Raw genomic sequence first — 23971 nt, 5'->3', positions numbered from 1 at the left:
TTCAGATCTTTCGGCTCTAGATATCTATGTAATATATCCCTTCCATTTTCTTATTTACAACTCAGGATATAATTAACTTTTCCCTGTGGCTTTCATCTGTCCAGTCACAACTTGATAGCGAATCGTTTCATCTCAGCGACTAAGTAGTAGCAAAATAGGTCTCCAATAGGGTCTTCAATCTCTCGCTCTCGGTCACCAGCTCTGTTCAGCTAGACTTTTCGGAACATGGAGTCATCAGTTCCGACCGGGCGAGTCCGCTTGCTACGAACAGGTGTGACATGTCACAGGTCTGCTGTGTTCTGTAAATTAATCCGTTGGGAGTCCGGCCTACAAAGTGTTATTTGACCATTGCCAGACCCGGATTGCATACTAACGCCATGAAGACTAGCAATATGTGACGATGGAGCTACGATATACCAAGCCTCTTGATTTTAAACTAACATTAGTTAAATAGCTTCTCATCTGATAGATCTCAAAACGCAAATGGTGTGCTGTTCCGTTATCCCGTCCTAATGTCAACTCCCCTTTTCCATCCCTCCCTCGGCCGTTTCCAAGATAAGGCCAAGCTGGTCTCAGGCCACTCAATCCTCAAAACATTCCCACCCATCATTCCCAGGCCCCCAAATTCCCTGCCCTCAACCTAAATTCTGAAACTACCTAGGCTTCTTGATCACGTCTTCGAATTATCCTTACTGCCTGTGGACGGAGCATGGGAGCTTGGAGCGTACATTCCCATAGTACTTGATACATCCACACTTCTCGAACTCCCGACTGCTCCTCCACTCGTTCTGGCTTCCCCCTGTTCCGCCCACCTGTCAACGACGGAGTTCCATCCACCGGGAACAGCCAACGCGTCTCTTTTTGCGTCTTTCTTATTCGTTGGCTGCCCTGTGGGCCGCGAAGGTCCAGCTACCGAGACCGTACTCGAGGACGGTGCGGCATTGGAGGAAAAGGTGGTCAGTTCAATGCCATCAGGGCTTGGCTTACGGTGACTTGGGGAGGAGCCAGTGGAGAAAGGCGACTTTGAAGTTTGGGGCTTGTTCGAGTTGGACATCCTGGCCTGTTAGTGTATTTTGTCTTATTCTTGGATTTTTCCTTTGCGTCTAGCATACCGGGGTAAGTTCTGGGTCTTGAGGGAACCGGAATATACGCGCCTTAAATACTTGGCCGTCGAGCGGGCTGTATTCCCCATGAAAGACTTGACAAGCACCTACAAACATGTCACTGACCGAGCATCTCACTCGAGGTTTCTTTGGAATATGTTCTTTGGTTTGATCCATAGTGTCAAATTCGGGTTCTCATATGACCTCCACTCTACTTATTGCATTGACGTGATCCGGGCCATGTGCTTTTGACTGGTATTAAGTCTCATCTCTCACAGAATTATATCAGCCGGACCATATCAGCCGGACCTTTTTTTCGGCCAGCATGCGTTGGACAGGAAGATACGATGACACCATATACTGTTGAAACAAAAGAACTATGCACTGCCTCTTTATCTTCAACATTACACGTGGCCCCATCACACATCTCAACCTAAACCCGGCTCATAAATCACGCCCACTTGCCTAACAAACTCATCACCCCCATGCCCACCACCAATGCCCCCAAACCCAAAGCCGTCCGGGCCGCTCCCGCACGCGTCATCTCCCCGCCGGCCATCATCCAGTCATGTGCCCACATCTCCACCACACCCACCCACACCAGTATACCAGCCGACAACGCGTCCAGAGTACCCAGCGCAATGACCGTGGCCGGGTCGTTGCCGTTGAAGCGGTGTAGCACGCCGATACCGATGGCCATGCCGAGCGGGGTGATGAGGGCGAATGGGAAAGCGAGTAGCAGCTTCTTGGCGATGGTGACGGTGCTAGACGTGGAGGAAGTGACGTTGTGGACTGTCGTCGTCTTGTCGTTTGACTCTGTGGATGAGGAGTTGTCAATGGTGGCCGTTGGGGATGCACGGCCGAGAGCGGCAATACGGGTGCCGAGGGCCAACCCCTCGAACATTTGGTGGAATACGATGACTGCGAAGAGGGTGAGGAAAAAGCTGTCGCCAGAAACGACAAGGGTAAGACCGATGACTGGTAGATTGTTAGATGTTTATGAGGATAGCGAACGGTAGAGCGAATGGAGGGACTAACGCAAAGAGTGAAAGATGATACCCGCCTCCATCACCATGATGTTTACCATGTCGGTGCGGGCGGCGGGAGTGGAATCGTGGACATTCCCCGAGCTGACGGACTCAACGCTTGCAGACCCAGCTTTTCCTAGGTGCCATTGGACGAGGCGGTTGCCGGCGTACTCGATCAGAAATGAAAGAAATAGACCAGCCATGAGAATTGCGGAGGCCGTCGATTCGTACGCGAGCGTTCCCAAGCATTCGTTTTGGAACATCAGGTTCGCGTGGGTGTAAAGCTTGAATCAGGTCAGTAATTACCCGCGGAGCAAACCAGTATGGTCGACAATGAAACACCCCACTCACATGGACGAAAGCCGTCGAAATGATGACACCAGTCCCAAACTGCCGCAAAATGGTGAAAACCGCATGGCTGGGGGAAACATAGGACGCAACTAGAATCGGAACGAACACGCCAATGGAGCTGGTTACAAGCATGACGAACAGTAGGCCGACACGTAGAGACACGTTGTAGTCCCTCTGGATCAGTTCGCAGGCCTCGTGAGCATGACCGCCGGTACAGTGCCTGTCGTGGTTAAGTAATTAGCAGACACGGACGCGAAAAAGGTGGTCAGGTAGTAGGACTTACTCAACACCAGCGTGGAAATGGCAATTCTCGCCTGAAGACTCGTGGTCGTGTCCTTCATGGTCTTCGTGTTCTTCTTCACCGGCAGGATGAAGTTCTACTTCATTTCCGTTGGGGTCAAGGCAGAATCTGCACAAAAATGATATCAGTCAAATCGGGCGGTAATTAATGTTGTTAATGAAATTGGCAGGACATACGTTTCTGCCCCATGGCTATGACACCCCGTAAAGGCCGGCGGGACATCTTGTGTAGCCGTCGCGCTAGCGTGGACCTCAAATTCGGCGGTCCCAGCTACGCAATATACTGCGCTGCCATGGAGATGGCATTCCGACACGGCAGTGAAGCTCGATGCGACGGGAGCGCTGTGGGCTTCCGTCGGCGTGGGTGTCACCGCAGCGAGGGTCGTGGCTGGAACCCCCCAATACGCCGCGGCGAGTAAGAGGACGGTGTTGTGCCGAAACATCACAGCAGACGTGTGGTTTTGTTGGCGGAGATGTGAAGAGTGAATGTGACCACCCGTTATAAGACTCAGCGGACTGACGCACGCTCAGAGTATTGGTTTCTACTCCCCTTCCTGTCTACTTGGGGCACGCGATCGACTTATGAGCCATACGCTCAAGGGAAATTGCGCGGGATGATTGCGGAGACACCGAGGGAACCCATGCTGCAACTGAGTCGTCAAGGTGCCGTACTTGGCGTGAGAAAGATATATCGTTGGTCCCCACGGGCCAAGAGTCTTGGTAAAAACGTTGGTGACTGTATAGAGAGGGGCTGGAAGTCTTCTCTGGAAAGGATCAAATGGTTTAGACTAGGTCGGGGAGCGAGCGGTATTAAAGGGAGAACAATGGAAATTCGAAAGCCGTTTTTCACCCCCCATTCCCTCTATTCATGGTCTCCTATATGTGTCTCGAGGCACGCGCGTGTTGAAGAAACTCGCGCTCACTCGGGATGCGAATAACCTTAGCATAAGGAACAAGCCCGGGTGGCATCCCGTCTGCAGGGCGCACAGAATCAAGTGACCGAGCCCAGGAGGTCCACGCTGGTCTTGCAACCATGAGCAGACGGGGAATTATCAGACAGCTCATTGGCTTTTGAAATGCCCAGAATGTACGCAATATTGCCGAGCAATCCTGACGGTTGAAATTGTGAGAACCTTGATGGTTGCTTTGCCTCTATCCAGCCAAGCAACATTTTCTGGCTTTTCGTGTTCACATACCATACAATTTCATTTGGTGAGACACTCAGCAAACACACATAATCCTCTTCTTTTCTCGGGGTAAAATTTACTGGTGTTTCCCTGTCTGCCAGTAATATCTTAAAGGTCAAAATTGAGTCTTCAAACATCGACAAAGTTATAAATTAATTCGAGTGTTGAATGAGGGCTGGGGTTTGGCATTTAGGAAGGGGACTGAAGAACAACAAAGGTGTGAAGAAGCGGGAGGTGATGAGAAAGGTACAAGTGCCGTGAACAGGACATGTTACTCGACGGTCATGGTCTTTCCCGAGCCCCAAGATTCGAAAAGGGCAACCATGATCCTTAAATTCAGCTTTGTGGGAACCGGCAATGAGAACCTTGATAGCCATGGCCCCACCTTCCGAACCTGGTTACAGGCCGGACCGCCCCTTCCGATGGACGTTGAAAAAAGGACTTCGTGGACTGCGGCTCCCGCATTTTGCCAGGTGAAACACAACAATAATTTCTGATGCTTATCTTATGACGTTTTCTCCGAGTCTTGTCTGTTTCCCACATGGTTATCACTGCCTAAGTGCCTCTCCAGCTTGGCCCAACACCATTCGGTTCACAAGCTTCACGATGACTTGACTTCGCACGGATTCCTCAGCGTAGACCCACTTTTCCAAGTTGCGGCCGGAATCGCTTCTGCCACAGACTGAACGCCAACGAAACAAAACACACGAGAGCCTCTCTTTTCCCAAAAAGGGATCCCGGAAAAAATTTGGGAGGAAGGATAGGGAGTTGCCTTCAGCCGCCGCTGTGGCTCGCTGAGACAATAACTCGCCTCTGTCCTGAGACGCTTTCCGTGGCGACCGCTACGATCGAGGATGTTCCCAATCACCAAGGATGGGAGAAGTTCGAAGCGTTATCATCAAATACTATTTACCGCGATGTCGACACTGGGATTTATTATTTTACGATTGAGAGATAACGATGGTGGCGGGATGCTCGTAGCCTGAGACATTTGGGTTGGGCTGCGTTCTCGGCCCAACGGAAAATTTTGCAACGCTTCCGCAGTCTTGTTCTGCAGCGCCGGAACCACAGGGGGAAAAAAGCGGCAACGGCTGGGAAATGGCGTCGCGAAACCCGGCTTTTTTTAAGCCTGCATCACCTCACCGTTTTCTCGCACATCACTTACTGCGCGGTAGATATTTCGGATTTGGTCCATTTCGACCGATTTGAGCTCCATGCTTCCGAACGCTCAACCATTGCCGTCCTTCGCAGCCTGGGTCCAGGCCGACCGACGAGAATTTGGCGGAGGAAAATGCGGGCGTGCCCACTCATTTGTACCTGACTGAAACTCTTGGGACTGGCAGCCCAACGACATCGCGTTTCAAGGAGGGTCGACTGCACTCTTGTATGGATGGCGGTCAGGCGTTCGCGGCTGGGCTGAGAGTTGGAGCATCGCGGTGGCGGGCTTGGGGCTCTGTTGACTGGCTGCATGGGGGGAGTAAGTGGGAACGGTTCTGCAGCATCCATCTGCAGGACGGGCAAAGGACACCACGAGCCGAACAACTGGAGCCTTACCATTGGTGCAGGATGGAGGGGCCAGCAGAACCGCAGTGGACTGATTGCCAACACGACAAAGGAGGAGGAAAACCGCGATGACTCGGCGCGGCTCGGTCTTGAGATATTCTGCTGGACTGCTCTCCTCAAGAACAACCCGAAGGAACCAAAGGCTGTTGGGAGAGGAGAAGCAATAACCATTAACCAGACACATCATCGCTCAACAGCGTAACTAACGGATTTGCCATTCGTGCAAGTCGAACACCAGGACCCCTTTGCAGAGTCACCCGTGATCCAGCTCACCGCTCACCGCCACCCACACCGAAAACACCAGAGTGAGATCTCGCGCGAGATTTTCACATCCTCACCCACCATCACCATGCCGAACCTCGTCGCCATCGACGTGTCGGTCATCGACGACCGCATGCGGTTGGTCTTCTCAGACCGAGCCGTCGCAGCTGCCTACGCAGCCTATCTCCGCGCTCAAGACCTACGGCCACCGCAGTATCAAACGATTCCGGGGTATCAGCGGTCGCCACAACTTCACACAAGTTCGAAGGAGGTCACCCTATCGCTGCCGAACTTTATCACCTGGTGAGTCAAGGCCCGTAAGGAAGCTTAGCGCAGCGCAACGCAACATGTGCTCAGAGTTTCTTCCTCGTCCCATCGATGTGTGAGAAACAGACAGTCTAACGTACCCTAAAGGTTCATCACCTGCCGGCTTCCGGACGACGAGGATGCCGTAACGTTCACATTCATGGACCAACACGCCGCACTTGCCGCCCGATGGGCGGACGCCATGCTTCTGTTTGAGCACGTACCCCAGGTAGCCTCCCCACCATCAACGCCTGGCCGCCATAACCACCACTCTTCCCACTACTACGACGACGACGAAGACGACGCCAATGAGAACCGCCACCGCTCCAACTCCCACTCCCGCCCTCACCCGCAATCCCGCTCCGGCTCCTATCTACAACACCACCAGAACCCTCACTCGCCCACTCCCATTCCAGCGCCCGCCAAGCAACTGCACGTGCGCCGGCTCTGGAACCGCAGCCACATGCTGAAGCGGCTCGAGGAACTCCGCCGACGGACGCCCACTGTCCGGAGCAGGGTCAACAGCCCGGTGTGGAACAGCATGATTGCTAGCGGCGGACTACCTCGGTCACCGGGGTCGGCTACTTCGGCGTCCGGGCTGGGCTCGACCGGGAGCGGTTATGGATTTGGGAGCGGTAATGGCAATGGGTATAGTAGCGGTAATGGGAATGGGTATGGTGTTGGGAATGGATATGGCAGTGGTATGGTAAATGGGGGCGGAAACGGGTATGGTGGGGGGTATGCAAACGGAAATGGAAGTGGAAGTGGGAATGGGTACGGCTCGAGCTCCGGGTCGCCGACACATGGGGGTCGGACAGCGGTCGCCGTGACCGGGCCTGGTGGGGTTGGGCAGCGAGGGGATATTTGGTGGTGAGGGGAGAACTGACATGGAGAGTGAGAGAAAGGTGTTGAGGGTGTTTCGTTAATGAGAGGAAGCAAGTGAGTGAAGGACCAAGTGGTTCAGGAGTGACAGACTTGTTGCGGCCAAGCCGGCTTTGTGGTCGGGGTTTTCGCTTGCTACCCCCTTTCTACTACCCTTTCTTGCGCGGCCGGTTTTCGGTGCCCGGTGTTTGGTTCTTGTAATTATTCCCCAAGTGTTTTGTTTTTCTTCGGGCGGACAGGGTCAAATGCATCGGAGGCGTTCTCTTTTGGAAGGGTTATGCTGTTTGGCTGTCTGATTTGTCCGTCTACACTATTCATATCTCTCTGTTTTTGTTTGCATGGTGTTCGGCCGGGGGTTGCGAAGCGAAATACGGAATACGCTGGACGTTCGTTAACGTTACCTGACATTGCATGGTGGGGGTCAGTTGCTGTTTATATTGTCAAGGCTGTGAATTCCCTGGTTTTGTACATGATCCATTTAGAAACCGGTGTCATCCGGCTCGGAGACGGCCCGATGATGCTTGTGGGGGAGACAACGACGGGGCCATCAGGTGTCATCGACGATACCCACCGGGGCGGGACGAGAAAAGAAACCTTCCATTTTTATTCTGGACGTCAAGATCGACTTCTCGATAAGAAGGACCGTGCACACAACCGAGCAAGCACAAACCAAATGCACAGCGCCATGCACAGCTACGCTGTAATATCAAAATATGCGCCGGAATGAAGCGGCGGAGGTATTCCGTCTCCGCGGGTTGGTCGTCCAGACGCGGAATGTCCGCGGGCAACAACCCGCCCCTTTCGGAGGTAAGCGGTTTGCAACATCCGTCATTTGGCCCTACGATGACAGCCGATCGCGCGATTTGCGAGTGTGCTTTGCCGCATCCGAGATGTCAACAAATCGAATCAAGACGGAGCGTGAACGAGAGCTGAGAGGGTGAGAGAGAAAAAAAAAAGATCCGTTCAGCTTCCGACATATCGAAATGAGCTCGGGCACAGCCGAGCCGGCAAAAATAATTGCTGGCAGATGCTGAAAATGCAGGGACAGGTGTGTGATCGACACGCGCACTTTCTTTTCATGTTCATGTCTCGTGGGCTGCAAATAGCAACCAAGCAACCAAGCGTGTCTCAAGCGCGTTGGCGCTGGCACCAAGCGCACGCCACCAGTAGCCACTAAAAGTAAGCATCCCCACAAGTTCGCTCTGTGTTGGCTGTCTCGGGTGTTGATCCTTTCCTTGGGTGAGGATGACGGTTGACAAGGCGCAGTGGCTCGAATGTCTTAGTTTTGACCATGTCTTTTTGGTTTTGTTTCCTGGGGTTTTATTTTTGACTTTGTTCGTCGTTTATCGAAAAGGGAAGAGAAATTGATGAATTGTCGTGTGAGCTGTCAATTCAGCTTGACTCAGCTCTCGTGTCGGCGGAGGGTTAGGGTTGTTCAAAAGCCGAGGTAAGGGGCAGGGATGAGGCTGGGTGAGATCGGTGTCTTTTTGACGCCGACTTCTATTATTGTCGGACGGCATCCACAGGGGCTAACCCATGGCGGAAACAACGCTGGAGGTGCCAAGATCTGCGATTTCTTGAAAGAACGAAAGATGGATGGACATTGGAGTCCGGGGGTTGACGGGCAAGACGGGGGAGCCGAAAGACCAAAAAAAGAGTAAACACACCACAAGCGACTGTGATAAGCCAGGGGCAAGCTTGGTTGTTGTTCCCCGGAACGTCCTTTTTGGAGGCTGAAGCAGGGGCACAAGGGCATGCTAGTTTATGATTCGGGAGGCAATGTGCGAGACCGAATACGTTCTTGGAAAGCTGTGAAGATCAGAGGCCTAAACTTCCAGGATGCTGACTTGTGAATCACAGAAACCCATCAAAACCCTAGCCGGGCTTTGAAGGATGCCCAACTACAAGTCGGGCCAGTGCCCGCCCCATCGTCATTCGCGGGGAGCCCGCATGTCCGACCGTGTGGCGATTCCTGAATGTCTCTGTTGTTCCTGCACCAATGTTCGAAATTAGAAGCCGCCGACTGTCAGTGTGTGTGCCGCACTCTCGCCCATAATGACACCCTCGTGGCCGACCACTCATGGCACGCACGTGTACCGGCCATCATGGAGGCCAAATAAGAGCCGCCCACCGCCGTACCACGCCCCTTCGTCGTTTCCGGCCGCTAGTCCCAGCAGCAGCACTGCGAGACGAACACACCGCGATAGTTTCTCTCAGCAGCAGAAACCGAGATACAGGATGCGGCCCAACATGTTGCCACCGCTTTTTATCCCACACGGGCGCCGAGCAGAACCCGTTCTTGTGGGAGGTTCTCGGCCCGAGCCTGCGGCAACAACAGTACCGGTAGCAGCACGACCACCACCACCACCACCAGCAGGATCAGTATCTGTACCAGTACCGGGACCAGCAACGGTACCAGGAACAGTACCTGCACCAACACTTGAAACGTCCTCCTTCCGACCCCCTATCCAGGTCCTTCCACCTCCATCACAACTCCCAGCATACCAGGTAAAACCGCCATCACCTCCGAACGAAGCAAAACTCGACGACTTTGACGACATTGACGTCTTCAATTTCTTCAACCCCTGTCTTCTCCCACCATCGCCCGTCGTCCGGCCTGGGCCCGCACGCGCCAACACCGAGCCTGTCGTTCATCTTGCTCCGCCCGCACCTCAACTGACGGTGTCTGCGCCGGGCTTGGGGGTAGCACAGCCTGTTGGCCCCGGCCCGGCAAGTGTGGAGGATCGAAGCGGCGGAGTCAACAACAACCCCGGGCTTTCTGTGAACCCTGCCGGCCAGCAAAATGGGCCTGCTAGTTCGCAGGCGGGGCTTGCGGAGGATCATGTTGACGAGGCCAACGCCAAGGCCGACGATGCCAATGTCAATGACAAGGACAACGACAACACCATGCTCGATACGACAATTTCGATGTCCCCGTTGTCGATTCAGCACTCACCGTGTATTTTGTACTCTCAACCACCGCTCCATGCGTTAGAGAGGTACCAAAGACAACAGCGAGAACGGCAGGAGCAAGAACAGCAAGCACAGCAGCAACGACAAGAGGAAGAACAAACCCAACGACAACAACAGCAACAAGAACAACAACCACAACGACCTTCGCAAATTCCACAAATATTAATGCCACACCTACCCACATCAACAGGGCCAATAGTCCCAGCAGTCCCAGATGCAGTCCCGGCGCCACTGGTCCCGCCACGGAAACGGCCCCCTGTTATCACGCTCTCGAGCCCACAAAACAAAATAATCCCACAGACCGGGACCTTGCTTCGCAGGGGCAGCTCTCGGCGGCGGACTCGCCCAGTCTCAGCCACGCTCACTGCCCTCCCCGACTACAACAAGCCACTTCCATGCCAGCCCATCGCCGAGGAGGACAACACCGCGGACGCCACGGCCTCAGACAATTATCCCAAACACACAGCCGCTACGCCCGGCGCCGAAAGCGGCAACACAAGCGCCAGCACCACCACCAGCGCGACCACAGCATCCACGACCGCCAGCGACAGCACTGGCATCAGCAGCGGCATCTACTCGGCGGTAGGGGCCAGTTACAGCGCAGACAACTTTGACATCCGCAGCATCTACTTTGGCGGCGATTCCGAAGACGAGTCCGACTCCGAGTGCGAGTCGATCGCCGGCATTCCGCGCTCCCACTCTCGGGCCCTCTCTCGTTCTCACTCGCGCGCGTTATCCCGCACTCACTCCCGCGCGCTGTCCAGGACTCTTTCCCGGTCCTACTGCCGCTCTCTTCAACGCACCAACTCCAACCCCGACCTAACCCTCAACTTGAACGTCAACCTCAACCCGAATCTCAACAACCCCAATCTCAACCCCACTCTAGCCCCCGATCTGAACCCCATTCCCGACCACGGCCTCGGCCCCAGCCCCAGCCCCAAACCTAGCACAGGCCCCATCTCCCGCGTCCACTCCCGCGCCTCCCACATCACCCACGGATCCCAACGCGGCCACAAACACAGCCGCTCCTCCTTCCCACCCGCCAACGCTCCCCTCCACACCTACGCCCACCAGCTACGTCCCTGGGGCCAATACGACGGCCAAGGATGGGGCGACGATTCCGAAGGGTACGGTGCATACGACTTGATGCATCGCAGTTCGAGGAATAGTAATCGGAGTCAGCGGAGTCAGTGGAGTCAGCTCAGTCACCACCGGCATACGCACTACCATGCGGAGCATCACCACCAGCAGCACTATCGTAATAATAGCGCGGATGGTGATGCGTGCGGGACACCGTACCTTGCGAACGCCCCTGGCGGTGTGTTCAATAACTTGAAACCGGGCGTGGGACAGACCCAAGCCCAGGCACAAGGACAAACACACGCACAGGGACATACACACAGCAGCAGCAAAGACCTCGGTAAAAAAGCCGGCAACCGGGAAAGCGCAGCCATGCGAGAACTATGGGGCGTGATTGACGGGTTGTTGGGTCCCGACGGCAGACGGCTGGGTGATTACGACGCGAGTAGGATGAGCATGAGGACGGATGGGAGTTTAGGTGGCGTGAATGGGACGGTGAATGGACCTGCGAATGGAAATGGGAGTCAGCAGGGGAAGGCTGGGTATGTGGTCAGTGAGGAGTCGGAGGAGGAGAGTGAAAGTGAGACGGAAGAAGAGGAGGAGGAACAGAATGAAAAGAAACGGCATAGTGGGGAGCATACTTGGTGGCGGGCCGTGAGGCAGGGGTGGTTGTTGTCATAGGATGTCAGGATAGGTGGATGTGGTGGGAGCATACATGCATAGCGTTGCGTTTTAAACTTCATAGTTAATACCAATTTCAACAAGGAACATATTCACTCGGTCTCGCCGGTGTCAAAAGCGATCCTGGTGCTTCCTCTATTCCAGCTGCGCTATCCAAGTGCCACTGGCCCACTATCGCCTGCCCTTCGAAGCATGACACTATTCTCCCGCGGCCTCCTTAATGACCATCCCGCTCCGTCCACGGCTCCAGCGCCTTCAGCAAAGCCAAATGCGCCTCGGCATCCCCGGACCGAGCCAGAATGTCATCCAACAGCCCCGGCCTGGCCCTCTTCGAGAACAGCAAAAACCCAGCCCACACAAAATCCGCATAACTAATCTCCTTCCCCAAAAAGAACGGCCCGTCCCCATTCTCCTTCAACAGCGCCGTGGCCTCCTGCACCGTAGCCCCAGCCTCCGCCCACGCCGCGTCCACATCCATCTCCGCCTTCAGCTGCTCTACCGGCTTCCCAATGAACTTGGCTCGCGTCTCGTACCAGTACGGCTTGCTCGCCTCGGCAAGGATGTACTCCGGCACGCCAGTCGCGTAGAGCCCCAGGATGGGGGTGCGCACGCGCGCCGCAATGTCGTAAATTTTGGGCAGGATTGGGGAGTCCAGGTGCACAGGGGGCGAAGGGTGGGCGGCCTCGATGGCGTCGGCAATTTTGGCGGAGTCGGTGATGTATTCGCCTGAGGGGAGTTGGATGGTGGGAATGGTGTATTTCATGTTGCCTTCGTTGGGGGGGAGGCTGAAACTTGTTAGATTTCTTTTTCTTTTGGCATAAAAAAAGAGAGGTGCTAATCAAGAGGGTGATTTACTGAGGTTCAAGCCGGGGCCTGATGTCGGGATATTCAAGCTGGGTCTATCGTTAGAAAGAGGGGGTTTTGTTTACAGCGCCGAGGTGAACTTACCCATTCTGTACGGTAGTCGAGGCCCTTGTAGTTGAGCAGAATACGGGCTGCAATTGTTAGATAAGACTCAGAATTAGGTACGACTTGGAGTAGTCAGAATTTACTCTTCCACGGGTTGAGAGACCAGCATGTGCGCGGCTCCCTACTGGGGATATCAAACAAGACGATTTGTCCTGACATTATTGCTCGCGGTGGTGCTGACAATGTAAGTTACCGGGTGAAGTTATTTCTCAAATATCAAATTTCAAATCTCAGATCAGAGCTCGGGTCTACAAAGAAGCCAAGAAGAAAGGTTTTAGAGCTTTGCTTTGCTCCCACATCAATATTTGTAACCACTTCGCCCTCCTTCCCCTCCTCGGTGACTCGGTCCTGTCCTACATCCGCCCTTTCCTTGACGTTGCAGTGGAGCTTCTGTCAAACCGGGCGCAAACCGGAGGTCCAAAGCGGAAGGTGGGGGTCCCACTTTTCTGCGTCTTGGCCCGGGAATAAATGTATTTCCCCCCGCTGCCCCCGAATCCGAGGAACCGAACCGGGCCAGTCAAGAGATCCAATCAATACCTTCCACTTCGTTATTAAGCTGGGTTTAACGTGAGGGAAGGATTGATAATGAGGTGTGCGTATTCTGTTGTACCATGTGCGAACATTACGCGGCGTGGCCTAGGAGTTACTTTGATCCACCGCTCTTTACGCACAACCAAAGGCGTACAGTACCCACTACCTGAACTTGAGTCGGTGGATCGTGTCATCTCAAGGGCTGGTTGCACAAGAACGTGCGACGCCCTTCTGTGTTGTCCCACCGAACTTTGAGTCCACTCTCTCTTATCATGCCAAGACGGTGCCCGAGGAGACCGGGACAGAAAGTCAGGTATGTATCGGGCTTGCGGCTGTCTCAGTTGTCATACAAGTAGAGCTTTAATTATAGCTCTGTAAAGATACCAGAGAACTTAGAAGGATGCGGAGCAAAATGTAACGAGAAACAATCCAAAAGTCAATATCTCTCAATTCATGAGCCGTGAAAACATTCTATGCATTCTTACAACACCCAAGGAGCCAAGGTCGAATATTCCACCCTAGAACTCGTGATGCTCCATCCGTCGCTTGACACGCTCCAGCTCCTTCGCCACGCGAGTCCTAAATTCCGGGTCCCTCTCGCTCTCGAGCGCCACATTCTCGCTCCTGACCATATCCAACGAGTTCTTGACGCCGTCAAGGTATTCTCCCACTGCCGCCCGCGCGTCCGTCTCGAGCTGAGTGGCCAGGTCTTCAAACTTGCGCTTGAGTTTCTGCATCAGTTCTCTAAAGAGCGCCTCGCGGCGGAGAGCCCCGTTGATGATAGCCTTTTTGCGGTCCCAGCTTCCCTTCCCTGCTTGTTGATTGCTATGTTAGCCTCTGTTGCGATATTACCGTTATCCTGGGAGGGAGGATGTGGTGGGTTACCGACCTGCCTCGCAGATTGCGTTCCAGTAGGTGGTTTCCATGCTCTGCCCAAAGTATGATGTGCGTAAGCCGGAGAGAGCATCGGTTCGGAGTTTGCTAGAGGAGGTGAGCGTCAGTACAATGGAGCAGCATTTAAAAGAGCCGCCATAGTTTGCAAGTGGCTAGGTAGATAGATACCTGAGATCTGTTTCGAAAGTTTCGCAGAGGTCTTCGATGGCCCTGACATGAAGCCGATTGCCGGACTGTAACGCAGTCCGAAGGGGGCCGACCGTATCTAGAAATGAGTCGAGCGCATTGCCTTCTTTTCAGAGGGGAGTTTCAATCAGTTAGTAACCGATATCCTTGCAGAAAGGAGTTGATAAAGAGTTGCGACACTGATACGAACCAAGGTGGAAGGCAACAGCCCCGTCTAGAGTCTCGGAGACAAACGTCTGACCGGCGTCCAGTTGGCGCTGGATTTCGGTTTCGAGACGTTCCCATGGGTCGGCAAGATCGTCGTTCATTGACCTCATCGCTTCTTCGTTCCAGCAGTGATATCCCGCGGCCGATGTGTTGTACGTCCCGTAGTTTCTGCAGAATGCAGCGTATGTTGCTATAAACGTCACGGAGGTTAATTACAGAGTTCTCATCTCTGGCTCGTTGTTACCTTAGTAAAAGTTGTTCGACCTACAATGATACCACTGTAAGGGACATGAATCAGTGAATAGGTACCTATGTTTTGGGGGAGAAGTCATTGGGAAGAGAGGGGGGTATTTGGCGGGGGAGAGAGACACGTACGCCTGACCAGACTTGCCCGGCTTGGATAGCTCCTTCAGTCCATCGACTAATTTTTCTCCCTAGTGACTGTTAGAACGAGACGGGACCTCGGAGATTAAGTGACGCTAATTGACTGCAAGAAGCTACTCACGCCGGTACAGTGTCTCCTGGAACGCATCGGTAAGTTTGCGACCCAGGTTATTGAGCGGAGATGTAACCCCGTCGAGACTCTGTTAATTAGGTCGCACGTATCTTAGCTGTGGTTCCGGGGTTGTTTGTCTCGAAATGCGGTCACTTACTTACCCTCCGGAGTTGACCCTCGAGCTGGTCCAGAGCTTCCCGAACCGCGCGTTTCTTCTCCGCATCTGCCGTTCCCGCACCCGTCTGAACCCAGAGCTCAACTTTGCTGAGCAGGTTGGGAATGTCGTCTCGGAGATACTTGGTGGCGATCCGGAGCTGGTTCTGCGAGACTAGTCCCATGCAGTGCCTTCGTATGGGAATAATACCGCTCAGCTCGAGGAACTGGATGGTCACCCCAAGCGGCCTCGAGTCACGCTTCTCCCAGTAGAGGGTGTTGCTGGCGCAGAACACGTGCAGGTTGCCTCCCGGTATTTTGCCTCGGTATTTAGCAAGGAGCCGTGCTTCCACTTTGTCGTTGCGCGTGGTGATTAGGTATCGTTGGAGCCTACGGCGGTTGTATCAGGTCAGTGAATTGCAAAATATGAGTCGCCGGGACTTCCACTTACTCGAATCTGCGGCTTTCAATCTCGCCTCTGTGATAATTATCGGAACGTTAGTCACGAATATTGATTTGAAGACCGAAAATAGACCGGCACATACCTTGCCCGCTCGCATTGCACAAGGAGCTGAGCTTGTTCTAATTCTTCCTCGACTGTCATATCTTCGAGACCATCCGGGTCGACTAGCAGCTCAGTAAGGGCAGCAAGCTGTTGATCTGCCTCAGCTACAGAACCACGTAATCTCTGCACTTCCGTCGCCTGCGCGCCGGCCCAGTCTGTCTGGGCTTCATCGGCTCGAATATCCTGACTGGCTGTGAGCTGGTGGAATATTGATAGATACCTACCTTGGGCAGAGGATGGGGGCCTACATCGGATTTGGTGCAAATGATGCCAACGTTGGACCATTTTGCTTGACGAGCCAGTTCAATAAGATGCTGGACACCTTCATCGGTGGTGGCCCGTCCGATGGGACAGACCACGAAGATCTCATCGCACTGGTGGAGATAGCGCTCTGTGATGTTCCGCCTCGCAGAATTAAGGTCGCGGAGGCCTTGGTTCGGGACACCAGTTGTGAGAAAGAGATTGACGCAGAGAGCTTAGGGAGATCAAATGAGAGACGTACCTGGAAGATCCACCAGCACGAGACCTTTGCTCAGAATATGCGCATCCAGATATACTCTGCCATTGTATTAGTTTTTAGGGCATCATGTGGTCTAACTTCAGACGATTGACATACCTGATCTTCTTGATGTAAGGCCAGCACCCTGGGCCTTCAGCGCCATCGAGATCCGAAGTCAGCCGTATCAACAAACTCGAGCAGTCTTCCAACGAATCCGTGACGGTACGACCGTCGAATTCGTTAATAGGACGCAGATCCATGGCCCAGTTCAGGTACGTTTGGACGATAGTGTCCTCCGAGTTCTCTGAACGAAGCAGGGCAGTCCTAAAGCGATCCGCGAACATGGCCCTGAATGTGTCCTTAGCCAACTTGGCCCGTTTTGCCCAGTGTCTCCTATCGTCCGGCAAATCCATTTCCGCGGAGTGGAAGTGATTGTGGCGGTAGGCATGTACCAGGTCGCGAAGCTGCTGCTCCAGTTCTTCTTCGCTGAACAGGTCAACATCAACTACGAAGTCTCCACGGTCGTGGTGGTAGTATTCGGTGACAACACAGGTGCATGCCGCTCCGCCGTTGCTCTAGAATCTCAGGTCAGCCAGGCTGCCTTGCCCTGATCTTCGGCTGGAATTGTTGCAAAAATAGAGAGGATCACTTACGGTTCGGGCCAAATTGCGATAATCCAGGAGCGAGTTAAGCAGACTGCTTTTACCTGGTTGGGCACCTCATTGTCAGTTCTTGGTCATCAACCCTAGAGCATGGCCTGAGCAAAGGGGCTTCTTCAAAGGGGCTTATTTTCATACCAACACCGGAATCGCCAACAAGACCCACGGTCCTGGTGGGGGGACACCGGAAGTTGGCCAGCTCGTCGGCCCTCTCTTGGAGACCCTTCATACTGGAATCCGGCTCAAGATGCAAGGTACTGCTTCCGAGCACTCCAGCCAGCCGGGACATGAGAGTCTGTGCCTCGGCGAGGCCCTGCTGGAATGCGGGCTCGTGGAACCGGTCTTGTGGAGGGGCCTCGTCCCTCACGTCGTACCGTCGCTGACCCATTGAAGATGAACGTCTGCGCCGCCCACCCGGGGATGCAGCTGGAGAGGCATCAGGTAGAAGAAGGTTGGGGGTCTGGCTTCGGCGCCCAGGTTCGGCGCTGGGAAGCGCGGCCCGCAGACTGCCTAATCCGAGCCCGGTGGAAGCAGAAGAGCTCGTGGAGTTACGGAGGCGGAGCCATTGAAGGCGGTCCGGGAGACTCTCAGTCTCAGATCCCGCATCACGCTCTGCGGCACCACGGGGAGAAGCTGGCTCCGGGCCCCCGGGCTCCGCCTCGCTGGGGTCGCTGACGGAGATGGATGGGGTGGGAGAGCGACTTGCGGTCGTCTCCGTAACGGTGTATACATCATCTTCGATGGACGGTATGGGATTGTCCGGTGCGGGTGCTCGACTGGGTCCAGCACCGTCAGACGCACCGTCAACTGGAAAAAGACGCTTTCCACCTGTTAGCTACCTTACTACGCTTGTACTGAGTTTTACCCCGGTTAAGTTATCTGATTCCAAGGCAGCCGATCCAGGAGTTTGCGACACCGGCAGGGAAGCTGTAGGTGTGCGAATTGGGGAGTACGGGAGCGCTTTTGATCGAGTCGGGAACGCTGGGGGGGGTCACGTACTCGCCTGGTCATGATGGAGACGCAATTGGCACAATTTAGATACCGAGCGACTGAGTCAAGGGACAGGAGAACCTTGGGTTAATTAGCGGCAGGTTTTAGAAGGTGGGTTTAGATTGAGGAACGTGACACAAATGTATGAGCGCAAAAACAAACGATGCAGTTGAGCGCGGGTCGTCGTTCTCTTGATATTTCATCTGGTGAATTTACAGTGACAAGGTAGCAGGGAGCATGGGAGGCCTGGTTGGCACCCAGAATGCGAGAGTCTGCCTCGTGCAGCAGGTTTCCATTGCCGCCGAGGGTTCTTAGCCGCCCGAGCATGCAGCCGAGCATGCAGCCGAGCCTTGCCCATTTTGGTTGCTTTCCAAGGGGCCGACTGTTGCATTAGAAGGCCAATGACAGGGTCCAAGAGCATCATCTGGAACCAACAAGCCGTCTGGGGGCTGGTGTTGTAACCCCTCCTGGGCCCGGCATGCCCGGTTACTGGGCCTCGGTATTATTTCCGCGTGTATGTTGCCATGATACCCGCCCTGGTCATTGGGGTTAGCCCACCTTGTTCTGCAGCCTCATCGTTGTTATGAAACTTATGGTTTGTTTTGGACCTTGCGCTTGCTGTTGACTGTGGCGCATGGTTCATTGGATGCCTCACCATGAACCGCCGATGGCCTCTCAGCGGTTGCATCATGCATCGTGGTGGCCCGGGTTCCGATGCGGGCGTGGCAGTGCCATGGACAACGCCCTGCACTAGTGGCACACACGAGACAGGCTGGGGCTCGTTGGCGATTATTGCAGTGAGTAAATGTCAGAGACTACTCAGCGCCCCCTGGTCAATGACTTGAATCTGAGAAGTAAAAAGATCATGTCCACTAGTAAGCTGAGCTCCCTTTTTTTGGTTTATTCTTTTTGGTCTTTTTTCACCTTTCTAGCAAAGTAAGTTATCCAGGGACTTGGTGTGCCGCTTTTTTTGGCCATAGTGAGACTGGGTAGATTACGGGATAGATAGTAGATTCTGGGGTGCCTCGGTCGTTGCAACGTCGTCCCGATTTAGCCTCTAACGGCACGTTGAGAATTTCCGGCCAACACGAGACGTGGAAAAATTAGATGCCAGTACCAGAGGGGCTACCTAAGGTTAAAGTGCCGAGCCGAGGATATTAATGGACGGAGAAATAAACGGCTAGTAAGAGGCGCCGTAAGCTCAACCTCTAGACGATGATTGCTACGTATAGGCCACGATGGGACCAATGTGAAATGTGACCCAAATTTGAAGAAACGAGGGAGTCATATTGGTCTAGACTAGGTACAAATTCATAACCTTCTCCCTTCCGGATTTTTCACCGTGATTCCCAGACATTGTCCATATGCGTAAATTCAAAACCAAGTGCACAATGAAGTCCCTATACTTCGTCACCTTACTCAGTATCGCGACTGGGCTAGGCCAGACGGCCGCTGCCGTGGCCCTCGAACCGCGCCAGTCCAGCACCATCACTGTCAACCTCGACAAGACGTACCAAACCATGGACGGCTTCGGCACATCCGAAGCCTTCCAGCGTGCCCTCACCATGAAAAAGCTCTCAGAGACCGAGCAGCGCAAATTCCTCGACCTGCTCTTCAGCACCGAGACTGGCGCGGGCCTCACCATCCTGCGTAACGGCATCGGTTCCTCACCCGACATGACAGACGACCACATGGTCTCCATCCAGCCGCGGAACCCCGGCGGACCCAACGCGGAACCGCAGTATGTCTGGGACGGGTCGGATAATGGTCAGCTGTGGGTGTCAACCGAGGCGGCGAACACGTATGGGGTTAAGACGTTTTATGCGAATGCGTGGAGCGCGCCGGGGTACATGAAGACGAACGGGAACGATGCAAATGGGGGTAGTCTGTGTGGTGTAAGCGGAGCGACGTGCTCGAGTGGGGATTGGAAACAGGCGTATGCGAATTATTTGGCGCAGTATATCAAGTTTTATGCTGAGGCGGGCGTGTCGATTACCCATGTTGGGTTTTTGAATGAGCCAGATTGGACGTCGGTATCTTTCGGTCTCCATCTTTATTTCAAGCTTTTGCTTGTTTCCTGTCTCCTTTTTTACACTTGTTTTCACACTTGTTAACAACATGACTAACAAACTCCCAGCACCTCCTACGCCTCCATGAGCTCCTCCGGCACGCAAGCTGCCGATGTGATCAAACTGCTCCGTCCAACCCTCGACAAAAACAACTTCACCTCAGTCCAAATCACCTGCTGCGACACCATGGGCTGGTCGACCATGAACACCATGCTCAACCAAATGGGAGCCTCCACCCAAGCCTTGCTGGGAATCGCCACAGGCCACAGCTACTCCTCCGGCCCGTCCGCTCCGCTATCCACCACCCTCAAGACCTGGATGACCGAAGGGGGCGATAACAACGGTGCGTGGACGTCTGCGTGGTACGCCAACGGCGGCGCCGGCGAAGGCATGACCTGGGCAAATAACATCTACTCGGCCATCACCCAGGGGAATGTCTCGGCGTATTTGTACTGGATTGGTGGGCAGGACCGGTCGAGCAACACCAACAGTAAACTGATCCGTGTCGTCAACGGCCAGGTCGACCCGTCCAAGCGGTTGTGGGCGATGGCTAACTGGAGCCGGTTTGTGAGGCCTGGAGCGATCAGGGTGTCGTCTTCACTGGCAGGGGGGAGCGGTGTCAAGACGACGGCGTTTCTGAATGCGAATGGGACTGTCGCGGTTCAGGTGATTAATAGTGGTGGTGACCAGACTGTGTCCGTTGCTGTTGGGGGTGGCTTTGTTGTTGGGAGCGCATCGGCGTGGGTGACGGATAACACGCGGGACTGTGATGAGGTGGAAGTAGCTGTTGGTGCGGATGGGACGGTCACGGGAAATGTGCCGTTCAGGAGCATGGTCACATTTTTGTTGCAGCCGGGGGAGGCAGGACGTGGGTTGTGAGGGTTGGCCGGTTACGCTGGGGTTCAGGGGGCCAAAAATCAATGAACGGAAGTTGGTTTCCTTTGTTGAAGCCATGATCACGGACCCTCGGATCTCCCCTGATGGCAGTCAATCGAACCACCATTTGATGGGATCCAGCTAAACTCCAACTTCCCAGAAGACAGAAAATCATGCTACACGAATACATTCATTGATCAACACCATGTGCCTGAAATCATGTCCTCCATAACCAGGAACGTCCATCAGCCGCACACTCCTCATCTGCTTGTCCACTGGAATTGTTTTATTCATGACCAGCCCACGGGTTGGCGAGAATTAACGGGATATAATGGGACGAAGTTGTAGTTTCTTTGTTGTGACGAATGGGCCCGCCTGCTCGCATGATGACGGCCGCCATGATCAGGGCCGGTCACTCGTATTATCACGGTCGGACAGATGGGTATATAAACTACGGTGGCACTCCTACTAAATTCCCTCTCCTCTGATGTCCCCGTCACACAACAACAATACATCAGAAACCCTGAAATCACCTTACAAGACACCGAAGGCAACCGTTACCGCAGACGCAATTGTCAGTTCTTAAGCCATGGCCGCCAACGCTAACGATCTAGACGTTGTAATCACATTACGGCCGGAAGGTCCAGGCTATTGCAAAGTTGGGGAGGAACAAGAAATTACCGTGCGACTCAAGATAAAGAAGAATCACAAGTTTGTGGCCGGGTTAAGAAGCGTTGGCTCCCTGGAGCCCAAACTGGACGCGATTAGCCCCACCGAAGTTCCAAAGAGAGGCACGCGAATTAGTGAAGAGAAAGTTACGACCCGGTGGTCCTGGTCTCAGGTTCTCAGTGACACAGAGTCTGAGCATTACCGGGTCGAGTACGGGTTCATCGTCAAGCCTGTAACCTATTCTGGCGACATTCAACTCTTGGCCATCATCAAGAATATGGAGACGGGCAAGAAGCTTTGCAGTGACAGCCAAAAACACCTCACCGTATACAAATAGCGGGAACCCTCATACAGCCATCGCCTCCACTTTCAGCACCCAAATTCGACATTACTGGCACGAGCCACAAATCGCGATGTTGGTTTATGTCCAAGACAAGACCGGCGGGAATCATAGACTGCGTTTGGCCTGTTAACGGAGGAGACCTTGGCAGGTTGTAACTGGGAACTCATGCGTTAGAGTAGTTCTCGGGATGGCGCGCTTATCGCTGCCTTAGATATTCATAGTTATGTGGAATTTGACAGTAGAGTTCATTGAATTGGGCTGGACCAATTATTATGAGGGAGATGTGATATCACGGAACACGCCGTGCCGCCACAAGAATGCACGGGAACTATGAGGCACCCAATCAAATATCTCATCCAGCTAGTCCCCTTTAGTTGCCCTCATCCAACCCCGAGTCCAGGCTGCGTACCCCAAGTTCACCGTGAGCAATCTCACCTCTCGAATGCCCACCTCTTGTGAGCTCGCTCCATTCTCCAAGTCAACATGGGTGTGCCCCCTGCTGGCTGGGTGAAAGGTCAATTGCCGCATGTCTAACTTGATAGTCCCCTGAAGGTGATCCTTGCATTGGTTCATGGGTTTTCCTCCAGGGTCTGCACCCCTAGGAAGCGTTCCCTTGCTACTTGGGTGGGCATAATGTTGTCACAAGCAGTGTTGGGCGACTATACTGGGCGTGTCATATGTAACGTACATCCAAGTCCTTAAACATTCATACCATTTCGTTATTTGAAACGTGGCATATTGTATTTTCATGGTATCAAAATTGCTCTGCACCCCTCTCACATCCCACCATTTTTTTCACACCTTCCCTTACAAGCGCTCCCGGCCAAACGTGTTCGGTCCCTTGGGCTTATTATCCAAGATACCCTCAATCTCCTCAATGATCTCCGGGGTGAGCTTGTCGATAAGGTCGAGGGCCTTCAGGTTATCCTTGACCTGCTCAATCTTGGTAGCACCAAGGATAACCGTGCTGACGTTAGGGTTCTTCGCAGCCCACGCAAGCGAGAGGTGTGTGACAGAAGCACCGAGACGCTCAGCAACCTTGGTCAACTTCCGGACCTTCTCGATCTTGGCCTTACCCGCATCGGACTGAAGCTCCTTGACGGTATTCTCAAAGAAGGCCTTGTTGGTGGCAAACCGCGAGTCCTCGGGGATGCCCTCGTTGTACTTGCCGGTCAGCAGGCCGCTGGCGAGTGGGGACCAGATGGTAGTGCCGAGGCCGTGTTGGCGGAAGAGCGGGGCGTATTCGACCTCGAAGCGCTCGCGGTGGAAGGCGTTGTACTGCGGCTGCTCGACGACGGGGGCGATCAGGTTGTACTTCTCGGCCAGGCCGATGGCCTCGGTGATCTGGGTGGCGCTCCACTCGGAGGTACCCCAGTAGTAAGCTAGGTTCAGGTTGATGGCCAGGGTGAAGGCGTGAACGATCTCGAGCATGGGCGTGCCCGGGTCCGGGCGGTGAGCGAACACGACGTCGACGTACGGGGTTTGCAGGCGGGCAAGCGAGGACTTGAGGCCCTCGACGATGTGCTTGCGGCTGAGACCGCGGGTGTTGGGCTCCTTGCGGCCAGTGCCAAAGAAGACCTTGGTCGTCAGAACGTACTCGTCGCGGGGCCATGCGAGCTCCTTGAGGGCGTTGCCCATCTCAACCTCGGACGCGCCGGCGGCATAGGTTTCGGCGGTATCGAAAGTTTGCTGGAACCAATGGGTTAATTATTGATAGCTTTTTATCACGAGATTTGACAGGAGGTGCTCACAATTCCATGGTCCCAGGCGGTTTGCAGGATCTCCTTGACGATGCTGCCCTTCTGAGTACCACCGTAAGTGAGCCAGCCACCAAGGGAGAATACCGAGACTTGAAGACCAGTGTTTCCCAAGTAGCGGAACTTCATCCCCTTGGGGTCGTAGGCGGTGGGAACAACGGGGGCCGACATGTTTACGGGTGGTTTCTGCGTTTGTTTCTGCGTCGTTGTTGTAAAAGCGCGCCAATTGACAGGTCCAGTCGCCTGGGAAGAGGAAGAACGAAACGAGAAGAGTTGATAGAGCTGGGAAGAAGTCACCCGAGTCGGGGATGGGAACGAGCGGGACATGGTGCCTTTTTATTTACCTATGACGGCACCATTTGGTTTAGCTGCCCCTCCTCACGGCCCCAGGGC

At 54.1% G+C, this 23971-nt stretch overlaps 7 protein-coding genes across 7 annotated transcripts; 3 read left to right on the top strand and 4 right to left on the bottom strand.

Annotated features, from left to right (window-relative positions):
- Positions 1–1554: 1554 nt before the first annotated feature.
- On the bottom strand, positions 1555–3225 carry C8A04DRAFT_28290 (putative metal ion transmembrane transporter protein; the record flags this gene model as incomplete). The annotated part of the gene is made up of 5 exons (XM_062780591.1): positions 1555–2081; positions 2142–2415; positions 2483–2702; positions 2766–2891; positions 2960–3225. The coding sequence occupies 5 exons, from the start codon at positions 3223–3225 to the stop codon at positions 1555–1557; spliced, it is 1413 nt and encodes a 470-aa protein (XP_062637318.1).
- A 2656-nt stretch (positions 3226–5881) lies between these two features.
- On the top strand, positions 5882–6973 carry C8A04DRAFT_28289 (uncharacterized protein; the record flags this gene model as incomplete). The annotated part of the gene is made up of 2 exons (XM_062780590.1): positions 5882–6096; positions 6208–6973. The coding sequence occupies 2 exons, from the start codon at positions 5882–5884 to the stop codon at positions 6971–6973; spliced, it is 981 nt and encodes a 326-aa protein (XP_062637317.1).
- A 2063-nt stretch (positions 6974–9036) lies between these two features.
- C8A04DRAFT_28288 (uncharacterized protein) lies at positions 9037–11715 on the top strand (the record flags this gene model as incomplete). The annotated part of the gene is made up of 1 exon (XM_062780589.1): positions 9037–11715. One exon carries the CDS (start codon positions 9037–9039, stop codon positions 11713–11715), a length of 2679 nt encoding a protein of 892 aa, XP_062637316.1.
- Positions 11716–11932: 217 nt separating this feature from the next.
- Positions 11933–12843, bottom strand: C8A04DRAFT_28287 (uncharacterized protein; the record flags this gene model as incomplete). The annotated part of the gene is made up of 4 exons (XM_062780588.1): positions 11933–12500; positions 12571–12608; positions 12664–12710; positions 12768–12843. The coding sequence occupies 4 exons, from the start codon at positions 12841–12843 to the stop codon at positions 11933–11935; spliced, it is 729 nt and encodes a 242-aa protein (XP_062637315.1).
- An 890-nt stretch (positions 12844–13733) lies between these two features.
- Positions 13734–17885, bottom strand: C8A04DRAFT_36988 (uncharacterized protein; the record flags this gene model as incomplete). Its single annotated transcript, XM_062783724.1, has 15 exons — positions 13734–14026; positions 14105–14196; positions 14278–14398; positions 14486–14692; positions 14874–14936; positions 15008–15086; positions 15160–15541; positions 15603–15629; positions 15697–15899; positions 15965–16146; positions 16219–16274; positions 16333–16790; positions 16869–16921; positions 17013–17709; positions 17874–17885. 15 exons carry the CDS (start codon positions 17883–17885, stop codon positions 13734–13736), a joined length of 2925 nt encoding a protein of 974 aa, XP_062637314.1.
- Positions 17886–19255: 1370 nt separating this feature from the next.
- C8A04DRAFT_28285 (glycoside hydrolase superfamily) lies at positions 19256–20812 on the top strand (the record flags this gene model as incomplete). Its single annotated transcript, XM_062780587.1, has 2 exons — positions 19256–19893; positions 20002–20812. 2 exons carry the CDS (start codon positions 19256–19258, stop codon positions 20810–20812), a joined length of 1449 nt encoding a protein of 482 aa, XP_062637313.1.
- A 1816-nt stretch (positions 20813–22628) lies between these two features.
- C8A04DRAFT_36986 (NADP-dependent oxidoreductase domain-containing protein) lies at positions 22629–23749 on the bottom strand (the record flags this gene model as incomplete). Its single annotated transcript, XM_062783723.1, has 2 exons — positions 22629–23510; positions 23573–23749. 2 exons carry the CDS (start codon positions 23747–23749, stop codon positions 22629–22631), a joined length of 1059 nt encoding a protein of 352 aa, XP_062637312.1.
- Between the last annotated feature and the right edge of the window lie 222 nt (positions 23750–23971).

Source organism: Dichotomopilus funicola (genome assembly GCF_033296635.1).
Source record: "Dichotomopilus funicola strain CBS 141.50 unplaced genomic scaffold C8A04scaffold_28, whole genome shotgun sequence".
Classification (NCBI taxonomy): Eukaryota; Fungi; Ascomycota; class Sordariomycetes; order Sordariales; family Chaetomiaceae; genus Dichotomopilus; species Dichotomopilus funicola.
This window is presented reverse-complemented; position numbering and strand designations above follow the sequence as displayed.